Here is a 21,035-nt window from a genome sequence, read left to right on the forward strand (position 1 = left end):
CAGTCCCAAGACTGCACTCTCCCCTCTCCCCTCACTTTGCTACAAAGTGTTATAAATGATGGAAGCTGATCTCATTCTTCATCATGCTGCTTGAGAAGCAGGAATACAAAGAAAAAGAACTTCAAACAGGGAAGTTATCTTGATTTCATTAGAAAAAATACACAAGGAAAAAAAGTGAAGTACTGTTTCCACCAGCTTCACTAGAAAATTAAATAGTTGGAGATGCACTTCTAATTTCTACACAGCCAAGCACACACTTCCAGTGCAACACATTCAGGCCCCACAAAGGTTTATTTTTGTTCAAACCATGTCCTCACTGGTATTTAAATTCTACAGCTTTAAAGTTCTGTTACCTACATTTCACTGCATTAAGAATATCTTAATGTAAGCACAAAATACTTCTTCACACTTAACGTTTCTTACACTAACGCTTCTATTTATGAAAGCATGAACATTTTTTCAGTAAGTGTGATGAAATTAACTGCATCATTTTTCTGTAGTGCAAAATGTGCAGGTATTTACAGTGCACCCAGAATTAGTTCACCAATCTATTTGCTGAATCACCATCTGCAGCATCCCTGCATGTCAACACAGAATACTTTGAAAAAAATCGAATATACCCCTGATTGGACACATACCATAGTTCAGGAACATCTGTATTTTACCATAATTTATTCCACAGTTGTTTTCTACAGTAACATGAAGAAACTGATGAAGAACTTCAATAATTAAAAATATTTTTAGGCTAAAAGATACTAAACCAGTCCTTTGCCATTTTTGTTATACTAAAATACTGCTGGGGAAAATGGAAGACTAGATTTTAGTAACAAATACAGCAATGATAAAACAATAATTGTTAGTTATTAAACACCTTTTCCATGCAGTTTCTTTATAAGGAACAGTGTAGAAACATCCTTGTAACAGTTAATTCAGATCTCCTTGTCACAACTAAAAATTAGTACCCTAAAACCCACAAAAAATTACTTACCCAAAATTGTAACTTGAACAGTCCAAATGGTTTCCACTTACCTCTAGCAAGAAACAGTCCAATAATTCCAGCAAAACTTATCACACCAAGCCTTGGATAAAATCCAGCAGGAGGCTTCTGGAGAAATTCATAGCCCTCTGAAAAGAAGCCAGAACAAAGTGCTTTAATGTAATGTGAAAGTGTTTTTGTGAAAAGGAATCATCAATACACGCTGGCAATTGTTACAAAACACAAAGAGTTATCAAAACACATTTAACTATCATGCTCATTTTAGATATGCTGGCAAAAAATTCAAAGCCTTTGAGTTTTTCTCTAGTGACACATGAATGAAACTGAGTATTGTATTGTATTCACCAATTTTCACAGGAGCTTTGCCTTTGCTCCTGGGCCATCTGTTTTGTTCTGCTCTTTGCATCTCAATCGTATCTTTTTCAAATTAGTGATAAAAACCTTTGCAAAATGGAATTTCACAGTTACACTTTAACAATAACTAGTTTCAGTAAAACACTGTACAAAAACCAAACCAGAGAACAATGCAAAGACACAGCAAAAACAAAGTGCACTCTAAGATGGGAGTCTGGTGGGGGAATGGAAAACTATGGAAAATCTTCCATGCCAACGAGTTCAGAAGACTGAAACTGCTAAGTTTAAAGAAAAGAGGTGCAGTATCTGAAATGAGCTCTACATAGAATCCATCCTCAGTCCTGGTAAGCCCAAGTGTGAAAGGATGATTCCAAAAATAAAAACAAATTAATTTTGGATTAATTCAAAATTCTTAGGAGATCCATGGAAACAAACCAAAATGAAAAGGCTAAACACTACAAACAAAAGACCTAATGCTTGCAACAAATAATAAACTCTCCAGGAGGTTTCAGCTACTAAGCTGGGTCAAGCAAATACTGCTGGAGGCTGGGTCAAACAAATACTGCTGGCTGGGAATAAATTGTGAGGGGTTTTCCCCTTCTTCTCCTGCATAACTAATTTTTAGTGACATTGATAAACATAAGTGCTGCTCTCAGATTTTAATTGCTTAGAAATGTAGTGTCATAAGTGACCCACAAAAGAAAATTCAAACAGGTACACAGTGGAAATAAATTAGTCTTAAATGCATTAGAAATTATACATACAATGATGCTTAATGGAATTCCCTGTAAACTGAAGATACAGTAGTCCTGCATTTTAAATTGCTACTTAAGAAAACTAAGCTGATTTACCTCTACCATGCTCAACAGCTTTTTCTAACTTGGGCACAGCTTTGGCATAAAGATCCTAAAAAAAAAAAAAAAAGAGAACAAGGGTAAATAGATACCAAGTAAATAAAATATTAACTATAGACTGAGCTGACAAAGAAAGGAGAAATAAAAACAACAAGAAAGAAAAAAGTGATGGGTCCCTAATATACCTTTTATTCCCACTTCCACCCATCACTTATAGGGCTATGCTTGCTCAATGTTACATTTAGCATAACTTACAGATTCTTCTCAAAGGACTCTTCAGAGAGAGATAAAATACAGTACTTCAAAACACAGACATCAATCTCAGTCTGAGATCAGGCAACTGAAACTCAGAATTATCTTGGGTTTCTCAGTGTGTTCAGGTATTGCAAAAACACTTGAGGTGATGCAAAGAAAAGAAGTACAACACTGCAATCAAAGGGGTATGTGACTCATTCTGCAAAGTGATAAATTCCACTTTTCAGGAGACAGTCTTACACTAACAAGACTGCATTTGGAAGTGACTTGGAAAATTAGATGTTCATAGATGTCCAAAGCAAATCAAAGACACTGCATCAACCCCACAGACCAGTTCTACATTTTTTTCAGACTGAGATTACTCAGGAAATAAAAGAAAGCACATTGCCTTTTATCCAAATAGAAAAAAAATCTCAAAAATAACCCTGCTAATTGTTATTTACACTAATAATGCTTCAGAGGAACAGTGTAAGGCTGTATACAAATTAGGGAACAAATTCTTAAACATATATGCCCAAAGCTAAAGCAGAGAGTAGTCTTACAATTCCACCTGAGCTGCACCTGTGCAGAAGTGAAAGCATTTGTTTAGGATATTGTATGGGGATATCCTTAGAACTTTCATCTCCTCACTAGCAAGAGTGATGTAAAAAAACCACCCAGCATAAAAATGAAAAAGTGTTAGCACGTGACACACAACATAACTTTAAATGGATGCTGGTCTTATTAAAAGACAATGTAAGAAGAACTTGCTCTAAAGATCCCAAAGACAAAGTCTGATCTTCTGTCATAACTGAAATATAACTGGCTCATTTCTACATCTGAGGTTTGAGCTGCATTTCCACTACAGTTAAGTAATTTTGGAAAAGTAAAATGGGTATACAAACATAACCAATTTCATTCTGATTATCCTGGGTTATCTGTTTGATTTTAAAGACAACTGAAACACACCTAATTACTATTTTCTTCAACATAGCAGGGATGGGCAGGGGGTGTAAAACCAAAGCTACCTCTGACTACAGTTAAGCAATATTGCCCAAACCCATAAAGTTTACATGCCCACTTCATAAAATGAGTCAGTAAACCACTGCCAGGAAATGGCTTCTTGTGTGTGAGCAGAAGAGCACATCCTATGTCAATGATCACCAGACAGACAAAAATAATAAAACCAACAGGATGCCAACAGGTCAGCGAGACACCAAGCAAGGTTAGAGGCCAACTTCCTCTGCAATTTCACTGCCAGTCAGGGCTACCACAGGCAACCAAGCAAACCCATGTGCTCAGGAGCCAGAGCTCTGACTATCCTGAGAAAACTCCTTCCCCTGCCAAGCTGCAGCCAGGGCTCTGCTGGGGACACTTGAAACACCAGACTGAGGAACCCTGAAAAACTGTTTCAGTCCTGTGAAAGGCAGCACCACACAGAACTTCCAGGCAGAAAGGACACCCCAATCTCCATCTCAACAGCTTGAAGAAGCTTTCAGTGGAGAGCTGGGCACAGAGCTGGCAGCTCAAGGGGATTCACAACAGGCAGAGGGCAAAGCACAGAATCACCCACAGCTGCCAGGAGACAGCCACAGGGCAAGGGTTCCCCCACTTCAAAAGAAGCCTCAACATTTCCTGGGCAGGGAAGAGCAAGAAAGCTCTCCTGGGGCTTTGCAATCTAACACCAACAATTTAGGCCTTGATCACAAAAATATTGGCTTTCCTCTCTGCTACAGAGCCTATTTTTGTATTTAATGACTATTTACTCTAAACATACTACCTAATAAAATATATATATATGAGAAAGTTTTTAGGCAAGGGCTGGGGATTAGGTTTACCAGTGCTTAGTGGCCTGGGATTTTCTCTCTTCCAGAGAGCTGCATTCCTTCCCTCAACATTCCAGTTCAGCTAATACTGATTTATTTTTTGCTAAGTTGTGTTTTGTCAGGGTTGCAGTAAGGGTAACTTGGTTTTGCTGCTCCAAAACACATTGCTTGATAATTTAAGGCCTCCTTGAGCATGAAAACTGCAAATACCACTCTCCTATCTTCCTGACAGTGCCAAATCCAGATGTGTCTAGGTATATTTAAGCCTTAAGTTCACTTCAGAAAACAATTCCATGCTTTAGTTAATTTTAATTCTTTTGGAAGGAGAATCCCTAAACCCAGGGTTTAGTTCAGCAAATTAGTATATAAGACACAGCTGGTTCTGTGTGAGAAGGGGGTGAACATTATGACCTGAACTGTGGAAAATTTTAAGCAATGCAGAAAACTTTCAGTGATGGCACATTTTTGAAAAATGCTGTTAACAGCTATCAGCTCTTACTTTGCAGCTACCTGTTAATTCCAAGTCAGAAAAAACAAACCACAATCCCAGCTGGAACTTTACCCCTGAAGCATCAGGGGTGCAATACAAACCATTGTACCTGACACCAGGCTGTGTATGGCTCCAAAACCTGTCGCAAACGGGAAACCCCCTCCTCCAATTCTGTTTTGGGATTCTCCACATATTTCGTCTCACGAGCTGGGGAGGAGTACAGTGACAGCTGTGAATATTAGCAAACAAGATGTTAAAAACAAAGGTGGAATTGTGTAAGTAGGTCTTCAGGGCATGAACAGTCTAAGCAGAGAACAACTAACACTGTGCTTACTACATAAACAATGCATAATAAAAATTCACACAGCTCTGAGACAACCATTATGAGCAAAGTTTAATTATACAGCACATAATTATGATGAAGATGACTTCTAACTGCTATACAATTCATTCATAGCTGCTATATGATCCAAGTCACAAGTTATAAATTAATATTAAACTAGTTTAATAAGAACACACAACATAATTGTGAAAAATGTTTCCCACCTTAATCAGCACTTCTGGTTCCCAGTTAACATACTGAATGCACTAGAAATGACAATCAATCATTTTCTATATATGCACAAGGCATCATTAAAGAGCCTAAGCAGCTTCTAACAAAGGTAACATCCAACACACATGTGTCTGTTTGTGACTGAGCAGGAAAAGGGTCCAACATCCCAACCTTTGGTCATAACCACATCAGCAACTGACAGCATTAATGTACCCGGGCACTGTGCAAAGAGGAACTGTAATGAGCAATGGGCACCTTCACATAATAAAGGCCAAACCACCCTATTTAGGGTTTACAATCACCACAACATGTACTATAATTATCTAAGCATATTTGAAACTGTATTCCATTTAAAAAATCCAAGTTCGTACTGTTGAACAGCAAAGCTCAAAACAAAACCTATTAAAATTTCTAGCAGCTTATATACTAGACAGATGTTCAGTATAAAGAGCTTATATTTTACACCATATTTATACTCCATTTAGTAGTTTATTATAATCTGATGATTACAAGTATTGCTGCATTAAAATGTAGCCAGCTCTCTTTTCAAGATCAGCTATGTTGTAATTTAAAAAGCTGCTAACCACAACATAATACAAAATTATAACAAATTTATCCAATAATTTGGTAACTTGTGCAGCTGGATTTCCCATAATACTTTGAAAGATGAGGATTTTCAGCCTCATTTCCCTAGGAAACCAGGTCATCCCTGGCAATCACAGTCACAAGCTGAACTTTGATCCTGTTGGACAACCTAACAGCAATGCCTGGCACGAGGACAGAAATAAGGAAATTCCCATATATTTTATGAAACTAGACAGCTGACACATAGAGATCCAAACTAAGAGCCTGTGAATGGCAAGAAAGGCAGCCAGAAGTCCAGGCTTGCACATTCTGCTGAGCTGGAGCTGATGGCAAGCCCATTACTCACTGACATGAGCTCCACGCTGCTGCCTCAGGGCTGACTCAGGCCAGCAGAGGCTGGGCCCAGCTGAGGCTCCCAGGACCCCCTGCAACTGCAGCTCCTCTCACTGCTCAAGGGAACTGCCAGCCCCAGCACCTGGGTGTGCACAACACAGCCTGGTTCAGTTCCAGTGCTTATGGCACAATGCTTTGGGCTGGGTTCAAGTACTCAAAACTTTTAAACAACTGCATGCTCTCATGCCTGTAAAGCTGGATTTAGTTATGAAGTACTTATTTTGATTTTTTAGTGCTGGAAACCTTTAAAAGCCTGTGTAACAGTGCTGCTGAATCTACAGTTTGACAGGGTATTTTAAGGCTCTACTTATAACCAAGACATTTGTTACATCTTAAAGAAATGAAAGCATAACAGGTATTTATTGCCACTATGTATTGTATTTGTTGTTGCTTAGGTCTGAATACTGTGAAGAAAGGAAAACTGAAAAAATTCTGCAGGCTACTATGGTGGATTCAAAGGGTTGCCAGACAAGAACTTAGATATTTAAAAAAGAGAATATTTTTAGAAATAAAACATTCTGATTCACATTTATGTTTTAGTGGAGAACGTAAATGAATTTTTATTAGAATTTACCAACACTATTTACAGTAAAAAGTAAGTGCTATTATCTGGGTAAAAAGCAAATAAAATATTCCTGTGGACTTGAAATACAACCATAAGTAAATCTACAAACATGAAAATGTAATTTCTGAATGAATAATAACAGGTTTTAATGTAGGAAAAATATTTTATACACAAGCAAGCCTGGCCCTATCAAGTGAAGAACATCAAATGCCATGCTCAGGTAAAAGCAAAACTGTACAGACATCCCTGGTGAGGAAACCCGAGCAGCAAATTTAAAGGCAAGAATACAAAAGGTGACAGGATGTACCGAAATGCTTTCATACATCAAAACACAATGTTTCCAGAATTCTTTAGATAGGAGAGCACTAAGACTCTAACCACACTCACCTCCTCAATTTTCAGCAACTCCTTCTTGGAAGCCTTCTCTGAGGAAGCAGCATAAACCTGGACAGAGAGCAAGCCCAGGCTGACAGGGGTGGCCCCCAGCCGGATTACCTGGAAACATCACCAAGGACAAGAACATCATTGTGTGCAAACAAAACTGCAACGTGCCTGAACACCGCCAGGCAGACAGGTGTGTGTCCCCCTAGATGGTAAACAGGGATCTCAACAGATGCCTGGAAATTAGGAGAAAGGAGGGTCAGCAGTACAGTCTAATGCTCTCAGGCACTGACATGGTAACATCTAAATCACTCAGGTGGTAATTGGAAAAACCTAAGGCTAAAGGGGGCAGTAGAAATAAATGCTAATCTCATCAGTTTTCATCTCACAAAAAAGATCTTGTTTTTTCTAGTTTAAAGTAATTTTTGTACTAACTTTCTCAGCTTAAATAGCAAGATTATATTCATATTTTAAACAACTTTGTGTATGCCCATAATACCTCCATTTTTCCATAGTTAGTACCAAGAAGTTCAGTGTTTTACTTCTACTTAATATCTGCACATAGACTTAGGAAAACAAGGAGACCTGCAGCTATAAATACCAGAACAAAATCAATACTTTCTAAGAATTTTAGGAGTGTCTCCTACTTTCTGTAAGAAACATGAATTACTTGACTGTTTTTGAACACTTTAAATTCAATCCAATCACACCACACAACCACCATGACTAAGGTGGATGGATATAGTTCTTCCAATATTCAGGACCTATGCTAAACTGAATTTCTTAATGGGAAAGTCTGCTTCAACTTAAAAAAAAAAAAAAAAACAAAAACAAAAAACAAACAAAAAAACAGAAGAAAAAAAAAATCTTAGCTCCAGAGTAAATCAAGATGCCCAGAGAGCATTTTTTCCAGCAAATGCACATCTTTGTTAGCAGCAAAGTATAACTCCAGAAATATCAGTTGAAATGGGAAAGCTTTCAGTGTCTCATACTCCTGTAGTGCACAGTTACAGCAGCCGGTGTTTTGCTGGATCAGGTTACAGCCCCAGGGGGTCTAACACCAAACTGGGGGTGCCTGGCTCCTCTCCAGCACTGCTGCCCAGCTGTGGTGGCTGGAGGCTCCCACCGTGAGGGAATTCACCTGGCCAAAAAGATTAATCCTGCAGGAGAAGGGAGAGCTTTGTGTGGCTCAGCAAATGGAGTCCTTCCTTCCATGGAACAGCCCGGCAAGCACCACAGGAGCTGTGGGACAGGGCTGGGAAAGGAGAAGGCAGCAAGGCCTCTTCCTTTTGTGAAAAATGCATGTATTTTATAATTGGCTTCTCGCAAATATTAAAATGAATATTGTACGTGTTGTGTCAGAAAATAATGCTGTATTAATTTTCTTAAGTACTGTGTTAAATATAGTTTTAGGTTATAAAAATTGTTAAAATAGAAACTATGCTATGTAAGATGCTTTGTTTAACAGAAAGGGCTTGCAGCGAGATAGCAGCCACAGGACACCAAAATCTTTCAGAGAAAGGGAATTTATCGCCCTCTTATCAGAAGAAACGAACTTCTTCCCGCCTTGGAGGCGCTATTAGGATTAGAAGGAAGAAGTTGACACTGACCAGACAGAATCCTGTGTTTGAATGGAATTTATACATAATGTATGAGGTGTATGAATATGCAACAGGCTATTGCTTTTGAGGGTTAATCCTTTCTTAACGGGTGTCCTTTTTCAGGCTCCTGCTGCCCAGAAAAGGTACCCGGACGTCCGTAACTCTTTGTTTTTATTGTCTCATATTGTTTTAATTCAATTTGTCCAAACTGTTATTACTCTAATTGTGTTACTATTTTTATAACCACTTTATTACTATTAAACTTTAAAAATTTTAAAATCAAGTGACTGGCGTTTTTCACACTTTTCACAACTAGCAGGGTCTGTGGCACTGACCCAGCTGCTTGTGGCACTGGAGCCGTGGTCACACCACCCCTCCTCCATGCTGTGATGGTGGCAACTGGCCCAGCCACGGCACAATTGCTCTGTCTGGCTGCTGCAGAACTGTTAGAAAACAGCCTTAAAATTATCCACACCACAGCAGCTTACTGTAGGCAGTCAAGCATTTGCAGCTTAAATTTCTTCCACTGCCCTGCAGGTGGAATGTTTATTAAATGTAACCAATAGACTTCTCAAACTAAAAATTGGGCTATACAGTTGCCAAACTTCCTGAAAATGCTGGTTTAGGTGTAGAGAAACAGCACACAACAACTAGGTTACAGGATTGCTCTTCTGGAAGACATAAGGGATCTGATGGGTTAAAAGGAGTGGAAAAACTTGCTTAAAATGGAAGTTTTTCCTTGTCTGAATTTATGGACTCGTTACTAAATCACTATAAATGAAACACCACAATGACTGGATCAGCTGTTTCACAGCCAAGGAAAGACAAGGATAATCTCTAATAGTGTTTGCTTAAACACTTTTCACATACTTCCATTAGCCAGGACAAAAACAAATGCTACTAACCATTAATAGCTGTAGAGTTTATTTCCTCAATCTTTCCTTTTTTCATTGCAAAACTGTTCTGTCACTGAAAAGGCAAAAATCTAAATGCATTTTCTTTCAGAAATATGTTTTCAAACAGTGTAAATGGTGCTAAGTGTCACCAGTAGAAACTGTAAAACCAAATGTTTTAGATATTTCAGATTTTTATATAAAGACACAAACAGCAGAGCACAAGGCTGGAAGCACCTGGGTTTCACAAAACAATATCAGTGATCACAGAACTACTCAGACTGAAATGTTAACTGTTTATGTTATCAAGATAATGAAGCGCAGACATTTTCCATTGATTTTAATTTTTAACAAAATGAAACTAATCTCTGAAAGTGCAAGTTAAATCTCTTCTTAAATGTGCTGTTCAAGTCATACTGCAATGGTCTCCTACATGAACTGCCTTATGGGACAGACAGAACTGCTGCTGAAATACTGCCTGTTTGCATACACAGAAGTGTTTGGGAGTATGAAAGATCAACTGCTGTACTTTTTGTTTCCAAAACTCCCTTCAGGATCTCATTTTTGAATTCCATACTAACCACATATTACTAAACCAATTGCTTTAGTAAAATATTTTGACTGATTGAGCTGTGCCTTCAGCCTGCCAGTCTTACAGCCACTCAGTATCAGAAAACCAGAGCCAACATTCTTTTCCATTGGCAATGCTCTGCAGTTATTTTAAGCAAAAAAGATACATTTACTCCTCTCTAGCTAAGAATTCAACTTTATCTTTAGACACCAGACAGGAAAAGCTGGAGGATACTTTTGAGAAGGCTGATATGGTCCTGAAGTATGAAAACACTTCATTTCTCTCATATTTTTCAATTCTCCCTCCTATTTCTCGACCCAAACTATAAAAACGTAAAACCAAAATCCAAACTCTTGAACACTCCTGTCCCTGAAGCACAAATATCATGGACAAAAAGCCACCTTCCCTTTGGCTCTTGGAGGCACAACATCAGGTTGGCCTGAAGCACCTAAACCCTCATTAGCAGCATAAAGGTACTAACATACTTAGTGCCCAAATGCACAGGTTCACAGATAAACCTTCTAATGACAATTATGGAATTCTCAATGATTCCGAGCACAGAATTCCAACATCAAAGCACAAAAAGAACAAGGAATTTGTGACAAGAGCAGAGCAAGCAAGGGCTCAGCACATCAGCACCACAGACTCACAGAATTGTCAGGGCTGGAAGGGACCTCTGGAGCTCATCCAGTGCAGCCCCGTGCCAGGGCAGGGTCACCTGAAGGAGCAGTGACACAGGAACATGTCCAGGTGAGTGAGCTTTGGATGCCTCCTGGGCAGCTGTTCCAGGGCTCTGCCACCCTCAACGTAAAGAAGTTCTTAATGTTGAGATTATGAGTTTCAATTATATGTTAGTATTTCATATACTCAGTATATCGGTATCTAGAGATATTATCAGCATATCACACGGAAAATGGTACCAAAGAAAATGAACACCAAGAACCAAGCATCACCAGGTTTTGATTTTTTTTTTTTTTTAAGCAAGCAGCCGTAACAGCGATCTGACTGGCACAGAGCTCGCTTTTAGCCTGATCTGGGCATCTGGAGCTCCTCTAATCAGAGGCAAAGACCTCAGAGACAGCGAGAGCCGGACCGTGCTTTCCGCAGGTCCCACAGACAACCTTCAGGCGCTAAAACGGAGACTTTTCAAGATCGAGCTGACACTTTGAAGCGACAACTCCCCGAACCCAAACTCTGCGGCAGCACACTGCAAAGAGGGAATGCGATCTGCACGCACCGCTCCGCACTCTGCGGCAGCACCGCTGCACCCAGAAACGACTCTAAGTCGGGACTGTGCCTCTGTTCATGCAGCATGGAGGGCACGCGGTGCCGAAGCGCTAAGAGGAGCGGTGAAGCAGCTGCAAGGAGCGCGGTCCCAGCAGCGTGCGGAGCGGTGCGGAGCGGTGCGGAGCGCACGGAGCGGCGCGGCAGCCACGAGCGCTGCGGGCCCGGCCCGCGCGGGGACCCTTCCTCACCTTGAACATGGCGGCGCCGGGCGCGCGGCGACGGGGCGATGGCGTCACCGCGGCGTGACGTCACGCGAACGGCCCCGCCCCGCTGCAGGCGCCGCCCGGGAAGCGGAGGGGACCGAGGGCTCCCTGGGGAATGGCGCCTGAGGGCTCGTGTGGGACAAACGTGGTGCCGGAGTGCTGAAAGCGCTTATACACTAGTCCTCAGCCCCGCGGCATGGCTCCATGTGTTACTCTGCGGCCTTTATAAAGATGGTTCGGCCGTTCAGAGATCACAGAATCAATCACAGGATCACGGAATCATTTAGGTTGGAAAAGACCTCTGAGGGTGTCGAATCCAACCTGTTACCGAACACCACCCTGTCAGCCAGACCATAGCACTGAGTGCCACGTCCAGCCTTTCCTTAACCCCCCCAGGGACGGTGACTCCACCTGCAGTCCATTCCAATGCCTACTCACCCTTTGTGTGAAGAAATTCTTCCTGATGTCCCACCCAGCCCTTCCCTGGCACAGCTGTGTCCTCTCCTCCTGTCGCAGGCTGCCTGGCAGGAGAGACCGAGCCCCAGCCGGCCGCGCCCTCCTGCCCGGGAGCCGGAGAGGGTGATGGAGGCACCCGAGCCCCTTTACCCGGCTGGACACCCCCGGCTCCCCCTCACAGCACCCCTGCCCCAGGCCCTCCGCCAGCTCCACCGCTCCTCTGCCTCTGCCGGAATAACGTGGATGGCAGTGCTGGTTCTGCTTGGGGTAGAGTTCGTTCTCTTCACAGCACCTATGTACTGGATTAGTGCTGAACACAGGGTTGATAATACAGAGATGTTGTTGTTACTCGTGTGTTGAAGACAGAATATCCCTTTCGTCATTTGGGGTTACCTGTCCCAGGTGTGTCTCCTCCCATGCACTCCCGGCCCCTCTCCAGCGTGGCCTTATAAAAAGCAGAAAAAGCCTTGGCTCCATGCAAGCCCTGCTCAGCAATAACAAAAACATCTCTGTATTATCAACCCTGTGTTCAGCACTAATCCAATACATAGGCCCATACCAGCCACTGTGAAGAAAATTAACTGTACCCCAGCCAAAAGCAGCACAATGGGACTAGTGTATGGATAGCGTTCTGTGCCTATCTCATATTAAAAAACAAACAAAAAAAAAAACCCAAATAAAACAAAACAAAAAAAAAGCAAAAACAATTACCCACCACTCTTTTCTCAGTATTTTTACACTTTTCATCTCTGCATCCCTTGGGGCATCTCCCAGCTCACTTCAGTGAGTTGGACAGGTGAAAGTTTTTTCTGCTCACATCTGCAGCAAGGGAGGGTCTTTTGTACATCCCACAGTGACTGACTTGTAACTCAGTGGGAGATGAATATCAGAAATGAGGAGTGCTGAATTTCTGTCAGAAAATTACTTGGAACAGGCTGCCCAGGGAGGTGGTGGAGTCACCATCCCTGGAGATGTTCAAGAAACATAGTTTCTTGAAAAAAGTTAATACTGATTTTAGAATATGAATAGCACTGTGTTAGTCCTAGAAAACGTTGTTAGAATTTTAATGCAAAAGGTGAATCACCTGAAGAATACGGTAACAAACACTTCATCAGGAACAGTACTGTGGAAAGACAGACAAGGTAGGCACCCTTGCACGATTTTCTTTGTCGTGATAATTTTTGTTGTTCCCTCTTAAAATTCCTACATTTCTTTACTGCAGATTCTTTATAGACCTAACAGAAGCAGCTATAGCAGGAAGAAATTTAACCACTGCATTGCAGAACTGGGCAATGCTCCTTAACTGGCAAATTAATGGGACAGCAGAAATACCTCTAACAAATGGTACAAGATGAGCTCCAGTACCCACAGACAATACTGGTATTTTATTATGGACTTGGTTATAGAGATTTTAGCATGGAGAAGTTAAACCTAAAGGGTACCTAAATGACCAGTCAGTGAGGAACACTAATTGCCCTCTTTCTCCATTGCACCATGCTTTGCACAATCAGTTACATTTACAGAATATAAGCCACAGTGAGGCAAATGTATATGGAAACTGATTTTGCAGCATTTTGTGAAGGTTTTGTCAGGATGTGGAATGATGGTGTAGTTTGCAAAGCACTTACATTTCTTGATGCATTTTTAATAATAATTCTCAAGGAGTTTAGAGAAAATGTTCAAAGCTCAAAGTTACAGGTGAGGAGTGATGTGAATCACTCAAGGTGAATAATGGCACCCAACCTGGTTAGTTCTCAACCAAAGCTAAATCCCATGCCATGGGTAGGATCAACTGCTCCTCAATTTTTGTAGGGGGCAGACGTAAGAATATTTCAAATACACTGTCTTTTTAAGTTTGGTACATGAATAGTAAAGAAAATTCCAATTCTTTCTGGACATAAAATGGTGTAAATGTTACAAATATGTATTTTTGTTATCAATTTATATGTAGTGGCTATACAGCAATTATTAACACAATTATGTAACATATATAAATATCTGAAGAACAGATGGTTGTTTCAAAATAAATTTAATCCAAATAATTTTATTAGCTCAGATATCTTCAGTGCACTTTTTTCATTGCGGATATTAATCTTTAAAACTACTGATAGACTGATTAAAATAAATGGGAAAACCTTTGTAGAGAACAATACAAATATATTTGCTTTCATGTAGGAGTATTCTTCTCTTATACTGGAGGAGGTTGTCCCTGCCAAATTCCCCTGGGACAAGGATAATATATGCCATAATGGATTATGCACAGTCCAAAACACTGTCAGACAGGCTTAAAAAGGAGCTCAAGTTTCTGCTGCTGAGGCCACAGAATAAAGAGGTTTGGCATGATTGACTCCTGGCTGTTTCTAATGTAAGGACCTCTAGCAAATTTCAGTTTGATTTTGCATGCCAGTAATTTTAGAAAATTGGTTTTTCTAAACACTTGTGAAAGACACATTTTCCCTCAGAAAACTCAGAGATGCTTGAAAATGTCACCACAGTTCATAAACTATGTAATCACAGGCAGAAATACAATTTAAGGAACTTGATCTCTAAGCCAATGCCTTAGGCATTATGGTCTGAGCTTTCATAATGTTGTATTAGATTGCTTGTTTACAGTTTACTTTTTGGTCAGGAAAATAAGATCAGTCTTTTACTACTACTACACTTACAGTTCTTTGCCATAGATGTACAATTGTAGGGGAAAAATTGATTTGTTGCACATTAATGTTAAAATATGAGTGTGTAACATCTGTCCATCAAATACCAATGAAGTTACCTACTCACACTGATTACTGGAAAACATTATAATTCTGGATGGATGGTTTATTTTGATGTTCTCCTTCAAGATAAATGTTCTTGTATATTAAAAAAACCAAACAAACAACCCCAACACCCCCCATTTTTCTCCATGCACCTTTTCTCATTAAAACAAATTATTTTTAAAAATACCATGACTTGTCACTACAGTTTTGCCAGCCTGTTCAGAACTGGGTTTTGATGTCTTTATGAAATAAACTGCTATTCCCCCTCATAGAGCTTTTTGTGTTATAAGTGGAAAGAATGCTGTTTGGCAGCACTCTCTTCAAGGTCATTGAGAACATGTAGTTAATAGGAAATACACAACCACAAGAGCTTCAGTAAATTCAGTTCCAGCTGTTAAGCAGCTTCACCCAATGCCGTGAGGCTCGAAATGCCCACACAAGGCCCAGGCGGAGGGCCACGGCAGGCACAGCCACGCAGTCTGCAGAGCCATGATCAATTCCTCAGGTTCCTGTCACTTTAGCACGTATTTGTCAGGCAGCTGACTGAACTGCCTTTTATTGGGTGCGTGATGACACTTTTCACAATGCCTTTAGTAGTTTGCATGTCCATAGGAATACCCCTTCATCCTTTCTACTTCATTTGCTTACGAAATAAAAACAAACAGAAATTGAACAGGCTTTTGTATTTAATGAGACCATCTTATTTAGAGTGAAACTTACCCTGTGCTTTTTCTTTTCACAGCTAAGGTGAGTCGTTCTTCGACGTTTGTCAAAGGCACTTTATTGGCAGCTACAGGTCTGAATTCACACATTCAGAAAGCAATTTGGCTGTTGAGAACAGATGCCATTGCAGAGCTATTTGTGAGTTCCCACTGACCTACCTTTAATTGCAGCAAAGGCTTTATGCATTCACATCTGAGGTAAACCAGGACGAATTTCAGCACCTGTTTTCTCACCAGCTTTGTCACATTCTGACAGCATCCAAAATACACTCTGTGCTTTCCAAATAAAAATTCTATAAAATAAGACAACAGGCAGGTAGAAGAGAGACATACATAATGCAAAAACCCCAGTATAACCCAAATGCATCTCTTTCACTTCTGGTATACCATGGTTAAAAACCCAAACATTCCTTCCCTGATTCAAATCCTTGGCTTCTTGCTGCAGACACCAGGAGCTCTGGTTCCTCATTTTCCAGCTACTCCTTCCAGCCACAATGAATAATTCTTCTGTCATTCTATCAACAGGTTGTTCATACCACCAGCAGAGATGTGTGGATTGCCTAGTCAAGCACAGGTAATAGGCTACCAGTAGCAGTGAAAATACAAACAGCTTTTTGATGCCCTTAAATACTCATCACAACAAAATCCAACTATTTTCAAAATTCAAATGCACCTCAGATTTCAGTTGAACAGGATACATTCTGGAAATCAGCTGAGGCTAGAAGATGAAAGGTCCTGCATCTTTTGCCAGTCTGTATATATTTTGTGCATGAATTTTTTTTACCTTAAAAAATTATTTTCACAGCAATCCCTAATTTCTTAGCAAGGTGATGTGAATAGCTTTACCTCATTTGCCTGTAAATGTCTTGATTTACATATATTCATAAATATGCATGCCTATTAAATGCAGTCGATTATTTACCTAAATGAGTTTCTAGGTCTACCAAATAATTCTCAATTAAAGGTACACATTCCTTCTGGAAGCAAAATGCCCTTTTTAGGACATAATCTATTTCTGTTCAGAGCACTCCTTAGTCTGGAAATCCTTCAGCAGTTCCTTGCTCTGTGGTACCAAGGCCTTTGTTCAGGCTGGGTTTGCACCTCTGCATTCCTTTGCCTCATTCATCAAACCCCATCATATCTCGTGGCTGCCACTATTGCTTCCTTTCTAGCAGCATTTGCCACAAGGGAGCAACACCAACCTTACCCAAGCTTATTCCTGAAGTGCATTTGGGAAACTCTAGGACAGGTCTCTCACAATCACTAATGAAAGCCCTCATTTCAGTGGTTTCCCCTAATGATCCCTTTTCTGTTTAACACACTTTATCCCCTGCTTCTCCTCATGTGACACCATTGATGCCTACCCCCACTCCCTCTGGAGAAGGGCCATGGTTGCATGACTGCAGCTCCTAGTGGGGCACAGCCTGACAGTCTTTACTTTAACTGCTCCTATCCAGTACAGCATTTGAAACTACCTCAGACTCATAAATTAGTACAATATGGTGCCTTAGCTTGCTTTGGCTCTGGTATAGATGAGAAAAATGTCACATTTCTCAAGTGTGATCAAATAGGTTCTCCCTTCTTTGTGCATGTAGCAGTGCAGGGTACCACACAGGCCCAGAAACTGGGTGTTACAAATAGGAGCAGCTTTGCTGAACATCAAGAGTGGCAATTTCATGAACTGAAAAGCCTGAGGGATCAATCCATTGCTACAGAAAAAGGGAATATGAAACAGGTAAATTGTATGTCTGGTTCCAGGCATTATCTCTGGAGGATATTGGATTATTTCCATCCACAGCAGATGCATAAATCATCAAAAGTTAAAGTACTGGAAAATTGCTAACCCATCCAGCCACTTTAATGTGTCCTGCCCTGCTTTGAACAAGGCTGCAGATCTGAGAGCAGATCTCTCTGTGGCTTTCTACTCCGGTTTAACAAGTTTAGCATACATTCTTGTAATTGATTTTTACCATGGGAAAAATAAAAATCTCTGCACAGCAAAGCTGGGACAAAACTAAAATTGAGAAACTCTGATCACTTTTTAAGGAGCATATGTTCTGCAGAGTACAGTTGGTTATTATTTGTGTGTTAACAATTTTGTACTGAGATTTCCTTGGCTAAGGTATTTAGTTTATTTAACTTACATAGAGGTCAATCTCATTCCCCTTGTTTTCAGAGAACAGCACTAATCCAAAATCCACCTCCTTCAGAAAACAGCTAAAACACTTCCAAGAACGTTGTTAATTGGATCAGTTCCCAACTTTAAGACCATGAAAAGTCATTCAACTAAAAGCTACAGTTGAGTTATCATCACCTTTTTTTTTCTTCTGACTACATAATGCTTTGCAGTGCTTTGGATAATCTGTCAGGAGAATGATTAGGAAAGTTATTACTTGACAGTAACTTCCTGATTGCAATTAAATGAACTCCAAATCCACAGGAGAAGAAATATATAGATTTTAAAAAAAGTTTTTGCCCTCTAAAACATCTTCTTCTGAAACTGGTATTTTGGATTTCATTATAGTAAGTTAAAATTCAGTTCTTGGTATCAAGTTGCCCCCTGTGTTAGATGAAAAAATCCTTGCAGAACTGCCTGTAAGAGCCAGAGGATGAAGTGAGGGCATGTGTGGCACAAGGCAAATCCTATGGAACATCCTCAGCTGACCAAGGACACCTGAGGAACTTGGACTCTTCCTGGGCATAAATTTGCCAGGAGGGCTTTCTGAGGGGTGGAGAATGATAGCAGAGCAACTCCTTGCTTGAAGGAGTGAAAATAAAGGTCATCTCTACATCAACATAGGGGAAGCACTAAAGGCCTGCCTTCCATTGACACCAGAAGCACAATCCCATGCATTTTGTATGACTTGGGCAATCTGGGAAGGTAAACACAAGAGGAACCCACTGGCCACATTAGAATTCTTACCCTGAAGTGACAGAACTTGAACACAGAGTAAATACTTGGTTTCTGTTGGCATGATGTAATTCCTTTGACAAAGAAAGGATGGTAAAGTCAGAAAGTCTCATCAATAGCACTCAAAGTACTATTGATGTAAATAATCAGACCCATAAACAGACCCATACCATGAAAAATTCACCACAGGAAAGAAAAGATTCTCACACAGAAAAAAATTGCATGGTGTAACTCAAACTTGTGAGGTGAAGCACATGACAAAATCCAAACAAAGTCCAAACAATGTTTAGAACATGCCTGAGGACATATGGAAAAGGCTGTGGGAAAGGAGGCTGCCAGTTCAAGCCAAAGACAGACATAACTGTGTGGTAAAATTAAATAGTGCAATATAAGGGTTAACCATTAAAAGCCTTCTTCCTCATTAGAAAACAGATATTTTATTCAGCACCACTTACTGAACAACATTTATTTGTAATGTACAGGAGAAATGCTAACAAGGGTGACACCACCAGGAGACATCTGAAGGCATCAGACACAAAGCAAAAAGTATTTTTGAGTTCCTTTACAGACCACATACCATCAATCTCGAATGTTTGGTGCTCAGCATATGGTGTTAATGCATTCATTCCAGTGGATAGATGACTGACCAGTCACTGCAGGCTTCACCAGACATCATGATGAGGTTCATTTTTACCTGTAAACATTGCCCACAGCACCTGTCAGCACAACTATAGAACTGAATGTAGCAGTGGAAAGTGTTCATGAAAACAAGAAACTGAAGCTGCCTTTACACATATTCTCTGCCCTTTTCCTTGAATGAAGGTTTTGCACACGCCAAGGAAGTTGCCTCGGTCCAGGTGGTGTCTCAGTTAAAGGATGACACTGAACCATCAGCAAGATTTGACAGGCTAGAGGTGAGTAGGGTATCATGTATCTACAAGAGTATTGTGGACTCAAAAGGTACAGAACTGATACAGAATCTGTGCAATGGCCAAAGCAACACTCTGCCTTTCCATATTATTATATCAATGAATGAACTCATTATATGAATCCATATAATGGATTCAAAAAAAGAAACAAATAAACAAAAAACCCCAAACATAAAAAGCAGAACCCCAAAACCCTAACCTATAACAAAGGGGGAACAGCTGTTGAAATTAGGAATTTCATGTCAACAAGAATAATTTATAGCAAAGAATACAGAAAGCATTCACCAAATAAGCTTTTTGCCAAAATAACATTAATTTCATACCATACAGAACAAATGAACACAGATTACTAACTACTGTCAAAATTAAGGCCACATATTAAACAAAACAAAATGAAGAATTTGGTACGAACCAGTCAAAATGTGAGAGCTCTTAGTGAAATAATGGGAACTTAGTTGGAGATGCCTGATGAACTACAGAGGTGCTAACAAGTAATGTCAGGCATTGTGACATCTTGGAAAAAAGGTATTGCCAAAAATTCCACCTGGCTCACTGAGAAGGGAAATTAAAAAGGCAAATGAAAAGAAATGTAAGTAATATTTACAATGTGACAAGATTGTAATCTTCTCTTCCACTGTATCAGTCTAATGCATTTAGTCTCCTCTTGAACTCAAAATGGGGACACATTACAATTAAAAGTGGCCCTTCCTCCCTTTAATTCATCCACAGCATTCTCTCATTAAACAGTGCACTGTGTAGGATGAAGAAAAGTTGCTAAAAAAGGAGGGGAAGGAGGAGGGGGTGGGAAAAGTTACTTTATGCAAATGAAGTTTGAAGTAATTTGAATTATTAAAATAAAATTAAAATGCTATTTTAGAACTCAATATTGAAAAAAATAAAGACATCACAGTTATTTTCAAATATTCTTGACAACCTTCAAATATTCAGACTTTTAAACCAGGGGCTTTGATCTGAGAGAGACTTGACAAAATAGTGACAGAGAAAGTAAAAGTGTGGCAGTGGACTGACAAGGAAGGCTTTCATCAGACTGCTTGAGAAAATAGGATTATAACCTGTTTTACCTGCCCTCCCAGCCTGCTCCTCCTCCCTGGCACTGAATGCTGATTTTAATGCTGAAATGAAGCTTCCCCCTCCTGTTACAGGCAATGTTGAGAAGCACAACCTGGTCCCGTGGCACTCTGAGCTCCAGGGGGGACGCACACCTGGTCTGGGAGCCCAGAGCAGGGAACCTCTGTCCTGGCTGCTGACCAGCCCCAAAGGCTGCCCTGCCTGTTCAGCCTCGGCAGTCTGAATTCAGAGCTCCACACCAGGGGACAAATGTGACAACCAAGTCAACTCCAAACATTGATTCAAGCCTGAAATGCAGAGTGAACAGATAAACACACCACAGCAATTAGACTGGGGACACAGTGAAATGCAGCTAAAGAGAAAAGCCTGAAGTTGCTCATAT

At 40.4% G+C, this 21,035-nt stretch overlaps 1 protein-coding gene across 3 annotated transcripts in view; it reads right to left on the reverse strand.

Annotated features, from left to right (window-relative positions):
* Positions 1-11,828, reverse strand: part of APOO (apolipoprotein O) — a 29,442-nt gene extending 17,614 nt beyond the window's left edge. For 2 of the 3 annotated variants that reach the window (XM_058823613.1, XM_058823622.1), the window contains exons 1-5: positions 11,773-11,828; positions 7,239-7,346; positions 4,865-4,984; positions 2,203-2,257; positions 1,030-1,125 (exon numbers count right to left, since the gene is read on the reverse strand). In XM_058823613.1, coding sequence (XP_058679596.1) covers positions 1,030-1,125; positions 2,203-2,257; positions 4,865-4,984; positions 7,239-7,346; positions 11,773-11,781 — 388 coding nt within the window. In that variant the 5' untranslated portion in view covers positions 11,782-11,828. Of the gene's footprint in view, positions 1-1,029; positions 1,126-2,202; positions 2,258-4,864; positions 4,985-7,238; positions 7,347-9,738; positions 9,763-11,772 lie in introns of those variants that run through there. The other variant, XM_058823631.1, reaches the window with a different exon arrangement.
* Between the last annotated feature and the right edge of the window lie 9,207 nt (positions 11,829-21,035).

This window comes from Ammospiza caudacuta, chromosome 2, assembly GCF_027887145.1.
Source record: "Ammospiza caudacuta isolate bAmmCau1 chromosome 2, bAmmCau1.pri, whole genome shotgun sequence".
NCBI lineage: Eukaryota > Metazoa > Chordata > Aves > Passeriformes > Passerellidae > Ammospiza > Ammospiza caudacuta.